Source organism: Tachypleus tridentatus, chromosome 8 (assembly GCF_004210375.1).
Source record: "Tachypleus tridentatus isolate NWPU-2018 chromosome 8, ASM421037v1, whole genome shotgun sequence".
NCBI classification, from domain to species: Eukaryota; Metazoa; Arthropoda; class Merostomata; order Xiphosura; family Limulidae; genus Tachypleus; species Tachypleus tridentatus.
This window is the reverse complement of record NC_134832.1, coordinates 123,240,240-123,252,831: the sequence shown is the minus strand read 5'-3', so window position 1 is coordinate 123,252,831 and position 12,592 is coordinate 123,240,240. Positions and strand designations below refer to the sequence as shown.

Here is a 12,592-nt window from a genome sequence, read left to right as displayed (position 1 = left end):
TACTTAGTCATTCTGGTACATATCTGTGCAAAATATAGGGGTTGGTTTGTTTTATTTTTCATCTGGTTTAAAAATCATTCCATAACTTAGAACTAAGTATTTTTAAGAGCAATAAGAAAAAACAAGTACCAGAAATTATGTGGTGTGAATTGTTAAAAATGTGTTAAGTTTATTCTTTAAGAATCAAAATGTTAATTGATATAACATCATGATATATATGAATAACACTAATCACATTATTATAATCAGTTTACTGTTGATGTGATTCCTTAATAGTCTTAATTTTTGTGTTCATGTGTGTTTTTTCTTTAGTTTATTATTATAAAGGAATTTTATTTCAACAGCAAGTGGTTTCAGGGAAAATTATCTTTTTAAAAGATATTGTATGGGTAGTTTCACAAACAAGCAGGATTTTTATAGAGTTAAAGTGGATTTTAGTAAAGGATAGTTATGAAGAGACTTAAATTGTAGGCCATTCATTTCTGTTTTTAAAATGCTGTAAATCTTTTATGGTGTGTGTATAAAGTGTTTGAAACCTCACTTGTAATCCATATTCATGAATTCTAGATCAGAGAAGTTGTATCCATAAACACAGTGAGAAGAAAATTAGTTTATTTTATTTCATTAGTACAGATAATAGTTAAAGAACTGTTCACTGTGAATGGCAGTAAAGTTTTATGAAGATGTGTGCATTAGCAAATAATAAACACATTTATGAAATGTAAATTCTTATGATGTTTAAAATATAAAGTAATCAGAAACTACATAAATTTTGACATAAGAATGTTTAAAATTATAAAGTGAACATGACATATAGAAATAGCTAATTGCTTTAATAAAGTATAAATTACAGAAAAACTGGTCATACCTGCTATGTGAATAATAAGTTAAGCAGTCAAGTTTGAGCCTACAGCAATAGTTGGTCTCTGTCTGTTTCTTTAGTAAAGTTACACTGAAACAAACAACAATTCTTTATATAGGCTACCATGCTCAGGAAAAGTAAAATGAAGCGCAGAAATACAGAATCAGCTCTTGCCTCGTCCAGTGCAGAACGGTCTTGTGAAGATTGATTTGTTAAATTAGAAAGAAACCTAGCTAGGTGTAGTGATTCCTGGGGCTCTGTAGTCATTGAGGTGAACACAAGAAGCTTCATTCATGCAGGTCATGTTTCTCTCAATGTCGAAGACCTCAGCAAATAGTTCAGATTGTGAGGTCTGTGTCAACAAGTGTGCCGTAGAGGTTTGGTTTCTGGCCTCATAAAGTACAATTGTCATGTTATAGTTTCCTGGGGTATTCACTTTCTAGTCGGTATTAAAATTAAATTATTGAGTCTCATTGTTATTTCTTATTTTTAAACTTCACATTTATACTGTTAGGTATATATCTTACCAACCCACAAAACTTGCTTTTATGGTAAAGGTACTAAATATGCATTCAACAAGAACCTGACATTTTTCTAGATGTGTTAAAAATATTTAATATTTTATTAATTTGTCTATATTTTTCTATTGTTTCAAGAAAATATTAACTGTCAGGCTTGAATTGAAACAGAAAATTTTTGTGTTTTAGTTATAAAAATTAATTTCTTTTGTAAAATGTAACCTCTTAATTTTTCAAGTATTTGTTCTTGTTTTTCTCTAGAACAATTTTTGAGACCATGTAAATGGTCCCATTTTTATCATGTTAAATAGACTATGTGAAAAGGTACATTCCCAAGAGTAAACATGAATATTGACAGTGATAATAATAAAATAAAACATGTTACTTTTGTGTTAAAAAAAAAGGTGTTTACAGCAGAAGGCCTTCAGTTGATTTTCTGAGTTACTATTACTGACTAGTCAAATAGCTTTAATTTTACTGTAAATAAAGTCCCATATTATAGAATTATATTTGTAACATATGGTATTTGAAAACTATTTACTAATACAAAAACAGTAACATCACTAAAAACAGTGAATTAAACCTACCAACCAATCCTTCGTTTTTTTTTGTGTTTAAATAAAAGAAAAAAATTGAAAATCTATGAAAATAGTCATTTTAATTTGATACGTTTCAAATCTGTGTTTCTGTGTTTTTCAGTATATGTTTTGTACTTTTATGTTTTTAAAAGATATTTTCTCAAATATATGTTTTAAGTGTACAGTTGTTATATTGAGTAGTTTCTTGTGAATTCAGATTTGCATGATAAAATGTTTACATTCTACATTTATGTGCCATTTCACCTTAAACACAATCTCTGTATTTTTGTGAAAAGGTATCCTTTCATGAATCATATTTTAATTTTAAAGTGCTTGTCTTTCAGTTAAACCCCTTAGGTCATCATTTATTTTATCTTAAACTGTTTGGTATGGCATATGAATCTAGATATTCAGGACTGGTTGTGTTATAACCTTTTCTATAAAAGATACAATTTTTTCATGTTTCATGATAGAATAAATATATGTACTGTTCATTTAAACTAGCACCATCTGTATGGATTTATGAATCTTCTTGCTGGAGGTGCACACTTCTAGATGTAGTCTTTAGGATACACAAACATTATGTTTTAAGGCTATTGCTTTGCCAATATGTTTCACTGAAAAAATACAGTTGTAATAGTTGTATTTTTAAGATACAAGTGCAAAATACTGTAGTTTATTAAATATCATTTAAAAATATAGAAATATCTTAGAGATTTTTCAAAATCATCACTGATGGATATATGTTAGCAGACTTATATATTAATAAAAAGTTTGATGTAAAACAAAATTTTTATTAAGCTTGCAAGCAGTTGTGAGGTCGTATGGATGAAGTGGGATATTGATCATAAAGACTATAAGTTATCTGATATATAATAGCAGTTGTTAATATAAATTGTGTTGCAATAACATAATGTCATATCATATGTGTATCAACATTTTATGTACCTTTTAGTTGACTTAGTACACATGCTTTGTTAAACCTAAACTGATGACTGATGCTCGTTAGGACATTTCAGCAAAAAGACTTCACCACAAATTTAAGAATTAGTGAAGGGTAAAAATATGTATATAAGGCAATGGGTACGTAAGTTACATTAGACACTAAACCCAAATGCTCTTCCTTGTTACAGTAGGTTGTGGGAAAATAGATAATGTAAACCTGATTAAGCTGAAAGAACCATTTTGAAACAAGTTTTAATATAGGGTGAAAAATGAAGAAAAGCTTTGAGAATTATCTGTTATGTAGGAAAGGATATAAAAAGTATAAAACTAGACTTGTGAGAATATAAATGGAAGTATTTTACAATTAAAACTACTGAGAGAAGCTCAAAATAATAAATTAAAACATTAAAAGTAATTTAATTGCAGGATGAATTCAAAAATAATAACAGATGAGAAGGTGATTTTGTCTTTATGTATAACTCTTTAACTTGTTTTGCTTTAAAATGATTAAATGTGGTATATATATATTTAGTGTAACTACCACATATGTTTATTTGGGATGTGCATTAGATGAGAAAAATACCTGTGTGGTTCCCATCCAAATTAATTTTTCTTGATGTTTTTGAAATCATTTTAACAGTGTATGTACATTTATTACTGCAGTGCAAAAAGTACTTATGACATGTGTGATATTTTCACATCTGGTTGCAAGAAATAGCATTTCTTACTCTTGTTAGAATATTTCTTTTATCTAAAATTTTACACTTTGTTGTTACAACTTACTTTCACTAAAATTTCAATTTGTTTCAAGGACAATGAATGTATTTTCTGCTAAGATAGTGTAATTCAGATACACTGAAACAGTTCATATCACAGTATTTATAGTCAGCTAACTTAAACATATATTTTTTCTTATTCGACATAATAATTGTTTTATTTTATGTCTGTTTTGTCTTGAAACATTACAAAGTTTTCCTGAAATAAGCATGTGATTGTGATACTGACAAAAGAGCTTAACAGTTTAAAATTTGTAGTGCAGACTTGAGATATGTGGCCTTTTAGAAAAATAAAAAATGACCTGTAATTTAAGATAATTTTTTTTATAAATCTTTCAGTGTTTCATTGCTATGCTTCAACAGGAATAAAATAAACCTTGTAATGTTCCTAAACATCTTTCAATTGTTTCAAGAAGACTTATAGATGAAGTAGTTAATTTAATTAAACCTTGTTTCAAGAAGACTTGTAGATGAAGTAGTTAATTTAATTAAACCTTGTTTCAAGAAGACTTACAGATGAAGTAGTTAATTTAATTAAACCTTGTTTCAAGAAGACTTATAGATGAAGTAGTTAATTTAATTAAACCTTGTTTCAAGAACACTTATAGATGAAGTAGTTAATATAATTAAACCTTGTTTCAAGAAGATTTATAGATGAAGTAGTTATTTTGAGTAAACCTTGTTTCAAGAAGACTTATAGATGAAGTAGTTATTTTGAGTAAACCTTGTTTCAAGAAGACTTATAGATGAAGTAGTTATTTTGAGTAAACCTTGTTTCAAGAAGACTTATAGATGAAGTAGTTATTTTGAGTAAACCTTGTTTCAAGAAGACTTACAGATGAAGTAATTATTTTGAGTAAACTTTGTTTCAAGAAGACTTACAGGTGAAGTAGTTATTTTGAGTAAACTTTGTTTCAAGAAGACTTACAGATGAAGTAGTTATTTTGAGTAAACTTTGTTTCAAGAAGACTTACAGATGAAGTAATTATTTTGAGTGAACCTTGTTTCAAGAAGACTTACAGGTGAAGTAATTAGTTTGAGTAAACTTTGTTTCAAGAAAACTTACAGGTGAAGTAATTAGTTTGAGTAAACTTTGTTTCAAGAAGACTTACAGATGAAGTAGTTATTTTGAGTAAACCTTGTTTCAAGAAGACTTATAGATGAAGTAATTATTTTGAGTAAACTTTGTTTCAAGAAGACTTATAGATGAAGTAATTATTTTGAGTAAACTTTGTTTCAAGAAGACTTATAGATGAAGTAGTTATTTTGAGTAAACTTTGTTTCAAGAAGACTTATAGATGAAGTAGTTATTTTGAGTAAACCTTGTTTCAAGAAGACTTATAGATGAAGTAATTATTTTGAGTAAACCTTGTTTCAAGAAGACTTATAGATGAAGTAGTTATTTTGAGTAAACCTTGTTTCAAGAAGACTTATAGATGAAGTAATTATTTTGAGTAAACCTTGTTTCAAGAAGACTTATAGATGAAGTAGTTATTTTGAGTAAACCTTGTTTCAAGAAGACTTATAGATGAAGTAGTTATTTTGAGTAAACCTTGTTTCAAGAAGACTTATAGATTAAGTAGTTATTTTGAGTAAACCTTGTTTCAAGAAGGCTTATAGATGAAGTAGTTATTTTACGTAATTCTTATCCGTGTCATGATGATATAGAACAATATTTGTATTAAAATTAAACTATTAATTACATTTATAATTGCTACTTTGGCTATAAACCAGTTTAATTAGTTTATATGTGCTCAACAGGAATAGATTTCACAAATTTACTTTTCTGTAGAGAAATAGGTTGTTGTTTTACTTTGCTGAACAGTTATAATGTATATACCATTGCTACTGAAGCAGTTATCTCACATATAATGGTGTGTCAATTTCTGAGACTTATATTCAATTTTAATACTTATATTAGCAAAAACATATATACAGTTATGCTATTTTTGCATCGGTTTGATACTGATGTATATTATCATTCATACAAAATTGCTGAAACCTTAACAGAGTATAAAACCAACGACTTAATTTAAATACTGTTTAATTTTTTACTCTACTTGTACTTCAAGTAAAGAAACATACACTTGTAGTGTAATGAAAATGTACACATGCATCATGTTTTTTGGATAGTTATATGTTTAGTATTTACTATTCTCTTCCCTTGTTGCAAGGAGAGTATGAATTTAAAAAGTTAAGTATTTTTTTCAAATTTTCAGTTCAAATTTGACGTTGGAATTTAGGAAATGTAGTCAGCTGTATCAGTTAGCACCTTTTGGTTGAATCGGTATGCTCATAGTAACAGTATACTGTAGTATTATTAAAGTGTAAAATATTTGTGTTAAGACAGATTTTTCATGCAATTTCTATTTTAACAGTGTATTTACTCTTGAGTTAAAACAGTTTTTGTTAGTAATTTAAACTTGCAAGCTAACAGGAAATTTATATTGAGGTGTGCCCATAAATTTATGTATTAACTACAATATTGATAACTTGCAAACTTTTATAACATTATAATATACTATGCTTTAAAGTTATATATGTGTGTACAATTGTACTTACTAAATGAAAATGTATCTTACATTTTGATATCATATTTTTTTATAGTTCTAAAATGATGCAAAATGTACTCTTTATTAATATTTATCCAGTCTGAAATAGTTTTTATCCCCCTTTTTTTACTAATTGTTTGATTATGAGCTTTGATTATTTGCTGTTTAGCTCCCCCTAGCTTCAGTCCTCTCTGTCTGTGTGCTACTGTTCTTCCCATCTCTGTTTTCTTGCTCTCCCTTCCTGTAGGCTACCATGCTCAAGAAGGCTAAGAGCAAAATCAAGAGGCGGAACACGGAGCCCAGCATGCTTCTGTCAGGAACAGAACCAGGAGCATCTGCCTCCATCCTAGTGAGCCAGACTGCAGGTCCCTTCTAGCTGCAAATTTCTAGTACTCGCCCTTTTCTCTGTTTGCTGTGATGTCACGTGAGCCAAAATGCAGGTTCCTTCTAGTTCCAAACTTTAACCCTCGCCCCCCTGTTGTTATGTTTTCTTTTGTTGCTCAGGTCAATAAGAACCCTTGCTACTACTTACTGCATTAATTTATCATCCAAGCTTACACAGAACCTTCCAGTGCATCATTAATCTTGTTGTTTAAAGCATGATTCTCTTATTCTCTGCTCCTCTTTTTCTTGTTATTATTAATTTTATGAAAACCCACTTTCGTCATCATCTTCTGTTGTAGTTGTGTCACTTTAAACTATTTTATATATATATATATATATGTATTTATATATTTCACTAATAACTGTAACATTCATAAACTGACTGTGATTTTAAAAAAGATTATATTTTTTTGTTGAGTAGAAGAAGAAATTTTATTGATTTACACAACTGTTCACGTAAACAGAGAGAAAAATAGCTCCTTAAACTTTTATGTACACGAGTTGTGTTGCAACTATAGAAGGTGAAAATCAGGTGGAATTTAATTATTTCTTTTATATTTGTTGTATTAAATTTGTTCCAGTAGAAATGTGATATTTATTCCAAATGAAAGCATTTGTACACAAAGGAAGAGACTGAGATAGGAAATGTTTATAATTATCATCTCGAAGATGGATTCCTAGCATGAAGAGGGCTCAGCATGGCCAAGCGTGTTAAGGTGTGCGATTCGTAATCTAAGGGTTGCGGGTTCGCATCCCCGTCGTGCCAAATATGCTCGCTCTTTCAGCTGTGGGGGTGTTATAATGTGACGGTCAATGCCACTATTTGTTGGTAAAAGAGTAGCCCAAGAGTTGGCGGTGGGTGATGATGACTAGCTGCCTTCCCTCTAGTCTTACACTGCTAAATTAGGAACGGCTAGCACAGATATCCCTCGAGTAGTTTTGTGTGAAATTCAAAAATAAACAAAACAAACAAACCTAGCATGAAGAGAGTAGATTTTTCAAAAAAATGTTTTGTCTGCTGTTTTAAATTTTTTTTTATGTGAGACTTCACTGACAGAATAGCTGAATAATATTTCTTCCTTAAGGGATATGGGTGTCTTTATAAGGAAATGAGTATTCATGTGAAATATTCTCAAAGAGAAAAACTTGAACTTTGTATTTTCATTGCTTCCATGAAACCCTTTTCAAAACCATGGTTAAGGACCATTTATTTGAGATATTTGTAATAAAGGCTTATTTCTTCTTGTTTGAAGCTGTCATGGAAGAATAGGTTATTTAGTAGTTTGTAATTAATTTTTTCATTTAGTTTGAAGCCTTTCTTAAACAAAATAACTATTTAAACATTATCTCTAATTGAGCTCCTCTTCTTGTAAAAATGTTTAGTCCTCTTTCTTTCTTTCTTATTCACTTACTTTCCAAAGAAAAATTGTGATTTTAATCTGTATTTTGTGTGTCACAGATAGAAGAGCTACTGTAGAAAGAAGACCGTTAGGTCTTCAACAAAGGGAAAGTACTGTATTTTACACAGTAGGCAAAACTAGTCAAGAAGAGCTTATTTAGATCTTTAACAAGGGGGAAGTATTGTATGTTATACACCACAGAAAGAACTACTACTGTAGGAAGACCTTAAGGTCTTTAACAAGTGGTAAGTATTATATTTTACACAGTAGGTAGAATTACTGTAAGAAGACCTTGTTTAGATCTTTAACAAAGGGGACAGTATTGTATTTTCTACTATTTAAGACTTCACTAGAAGAAAGGCTATCGTGGTTAAGTTCTTTTTACATTTACATTCCTGATTTTGTTTTATAATTTTAATTTACTTGAAAGTAGAGTAGGGAAGGTTATTATATAATTTATTATAAAGGAATAGGGGTCTTTTGTTTTAGTAGAAACAAGAAGTAGATAAATTCAGAAGTAAGAAAGGTAGCATTGCCTTTGTTTTCAGGCTGTATAAAGATAACTTTTGTTTTTCAGTTGTTTTGAGTTTCTTTTGATAATCTAGGATATAATTTTGTGGGAATTTACTGTTTTAAAGATTTCATAAGAAAAGTTTAGTTTCTCAACCTATCATTCATTATATCTAGTTAAGATATTCCTCCATAAAAACTAGTCAATAAGTCCAGATAAAGTATTCCCACAGGAGATCAATACTGGTTGGTCTTTTTCATATTTCTATGTAAGATATGTTTACTAGCTGTTCATCACATATTCTTATATATATATATATACACACACACATACCTAAATCTACACTTGTTTCTTACTACTTATCATATCTGGCTGAAGGGATGTGCCGAAAGCTGAGAAATGTATTGCTCATTTCTGGCATTATGGGACATGTTTTAATATGTTTGCATGTAGTTTTATGAATTATTTTAGATCATTGACCATTACATAGGTAAGCAACAAGAGTTGGAAAATAGAAGACTGTTGGAAACGATTTTAAATGTTCAATCAACTTAGGTAGACTAATATTCATTGCTTTAAGATATTCTTTTATAAAACACATTTACTGGCATAATCATTAAGCCTGATAAAGATACCTCTCTCTTTAAACATTTACAAACTAGTAATTATGGGTGGTTAAGATATACCAATGTAAATACATGTTTATTGGTTAGTTATTTCATCTGGTAAAAATACTTTTATTTGGAAACAACTTTACTCTCTGTTCAGTACTTATGGTCAAGATATACGTATGTAAAGATGCATTTCTTTACTTCAAAGATATTCCTATAATATAATTTATTTATAAGTATTTAACATATTAACTTGAGAACTGCAAAAGGAATTTTGTTTCATTATTGCTATTTTTTAACAGCCCAATTATTAAGGCTGGTCAGTGGGAAACTTGCATGAATTTATTCAAAGATGGATTTATTACTGATGTAATTCTTTGCTGGCTCAAGAGATTGCCTACTTGTATTCTAGATTTATGAGGAGTACTACTGACATTAGGGTAGAGAGAGAACTTGTGAGGCCAGCATGGTTAACATGTGCTTGTGATTTTAATATTATTGTTTTAAAGTTAAGTTTTTTTATATTTTGTCAAGCTGGACTAAAGATCATAGTTACTTTGTTACAGTTATTGTCACTTTTCAAAGATTGATTATACACAGTATTAAGTTCTCTATAGAATAAAAATGTTTATCACATTCTTGCTGTATGACACCAAATGCAATTCTTCAATATCATAAAACTGTTTCAGAAAGTCCACTGTGTTGCAAAAGTTTCAGTGAGATGTAAATAAAATAACAGTGTTAAGTGATTCTACTTTCACTGTATTCTTGTACTTGAAAGTCCACTGTGTTGCAAAAGTTTCAGTGAGATGTAAATAAAATAACAGTGTTAAGTGATTCTACTTTCACTGTATTCTTGTACTTGAAAGTCCACTGTGTTGCAAAAGTTTCAGTGAGATGTAAATAAAATAACAGTGTTAAGTGATTTTCACTGTATTCTTGTACTTGTGTTACATATTAAAGTTGTGGAGCTATTTTTCGCAATTTCTCTACATCACAGTCTGTTTAAGTTGACTAACCTAACACCATACTCCCTTAAACCATTGAAAAGAAAACCTACAAGCTGTTGTGTAATGCATACTTAGTATTTATGTACACACGATCGTACGTAGTTCTTCTCTACAAATTTGAAGTGGAAATAACAATGACCAAATGTTATTGATACACCTGTATGATACGTTTCTTATGCATTAATAGTCTCGCAAACAGTTACATTATTATATGTACCACTTATGTTGAGAACACTAATTATCCTACTACAGTTATATACATGTATATTGCTACTGTTAAGTATGTGTGGAGTTTGCTTCGTAATTCTCTGTCTATCCTAGATGATCAGGAACTTAGAAACATCACTTATTATCATAAAATACTAATAAAAGTACTGATTCTCATTATGTGTAGGTGACACCAATCTTCTTCAATAAAGGTATCAGTATTTTGTTATTTTCTTTAAATTATTTTACAGGAATTGTTTGCATATCATATTCAACTTGTTTAATTATATTCCTGTGAGGTATGAAACTGATACATAGTCACTGACGTGCCACCATATGTGTTGAAGAATTATTTGCCAGTTGAGACATGAGTTGACTGATTTTGCACTATCTGACTGCAATAGATCTATAGTTACCTTGTTTGGTATAACATCATGTACATCACTGAATTAAAAGTTAGTTTTAATATATTATGTTGATTTATATTATATATGCATTCCTTACTTTAATAGGACCAATCTAATAACTTTCCACAATAACTGTGGTGTATCTACTTATATTGTTGCTTTGGAATATAGCATTGTTTATTTAGTAGCACCAATCTAAATACAAACCTTTCTGATTTTAGTAGCTCAAACTGTGTTTATTAATTATGAAACAATAAGATTCTTTTTGTAAAACTACTTAAAACCTGGTTAAGAACAGGTTATTCTGATGAAATATGACAAAGAAAGACATCATTGTTATTTATAATAAATGTGTTTTGTTGTGGAAAATAGCAAGCATGATTTATGATATCACGTATTTGTAAGAACTTGTACTGAACTGTGTCTAAGTTATTTTTGTTATTTGTATTTTCAATTTTTGAAGTGCTCATATACAGAAAATAATATTTGAAACTTATCCATAAAGTCATGCCAACATTGCAGTAGGTATTAAAAATGTGTCTAAATAATATGTAAAACTAAATATACGAAAGAAATTCACTTAATGTAGGCTAGTATTTCAACTCTTTATGATATTTAAGTAAAGTTCTAATACATATTAAGTAAGATTTCAAAAAATTATCTAAAGCCTTTAAATAGATAAAAACTTTTTTATACATCTCATTTAGGTCACATTAAAACTGTTTTAGTTATTTTTATTAAAGGCTGTATGATTCTTGTGTGTTACTTCATTTTTGTCACAGTTAAGTTTTATTATCTTTCAGTTATATATTTAATACTACTAAGAATGTTACTATGTTTTGGAGATATTTTTTATTTTCCAACAGATAGCTAGTTGTATGTAAATTTGCTGGTATATACTAGAAACTGATGTTTTACAGTTTCTTTTCCTACAGTTAATATTTCACTGTAATTAGAAGCAGTTTTAAATATGGGTGAAAGGAGACCTACAAAATAATTTTTAAGAGATTGTAAGTTATTCTACACTATGTTTGTCTTGAGCCTTGTTTATGGTACTACTAAGTCATTTAGAATATGAGAAAATATGGTATTCTTATTTAAGTTTATTTTTATTTTGGAGCTCAGCTCATCATATATAAAGCTGTAATTTTAGTCATCCTTCATAAACTTGCTCATTAAAACTTTGATTTTTGTCAGTTACAGTTAGTACTGAATAAGTGATCATGCCATTGTGTTTTGTATTTGTTCAAATATTTGAGCCAGTATTTCAAATTAATGAAAACACTTTAATGTCCATTCCTATGCTGAAGAAATAATTGGTTAATTCATTATAACTGAAACATTTTTTTTTCTCATAAATAAAATATTGCTGAAAATATGTATACTTGAAACCATATATATTTCTTTTTTTCTCATAACCTATGTATACATATACATAAATTTATTACAAAAAAATGGGAAGATAAATTCATACGAACTAAAAATGAGAATTCCATCAATCTAGTAAAGTTTTAATGTGAAACTTGTTTTTATAGGGTATTAGCATTCCATAGGTCCTGATTTTCATGGTGAACTCTAGTATTAATCTATTTAGCTTTTAGCAATATAGCTGCTTTGAGTTGTATACTGAGGTTTTTTAAAGACATTTCACAAAAGTAGGTACTTTTCCAGCATACCAGAGCTATGGGTGTACACAAGTGTTTGTATGCATATATATATATACATACACATAAAATTTCCTGCAAGGGTTTCACAGACCTCTTTGAGGTGAAAGTCAGTGTGTTGGTAATATGAGAACTAGAAAACTCGTCTATGACGTATATTGTCAGCT

At 29.1% G+C, this 12,592-nt stretch overlaps 1 protein-coding gene across 2 annotated transcripts in view; it reads left to right on the top strand.

The window, feature by feature from the left end:
• Positions 1-11,626, top strand: part of LOC143223385 (diacylglycerol kinase theta-like) — a 77,489-nt gene extending 65,863 nt beyond the window's left edge. Inside the window, exon 21 of one of the 2 annotated variants that reach the window (XM_076451304.1) lies at positions 6,479-11,626. In XM_076451304.1, coding sequence (XP_076307419.1) covers positions 6,479-6,607 — 129 coding nt within the window. In that variant the 3' untranslated portion in view covers positions 6,608-11,626. Of the gene's footprint in view, positions 1-980 lie in introns of both variants that reach the window. The other variant, XM_076451305.1, reaches the window with a different exon arrangement.
• Positions 11,627-12,592: the final 966 nt, after the last annotated feature.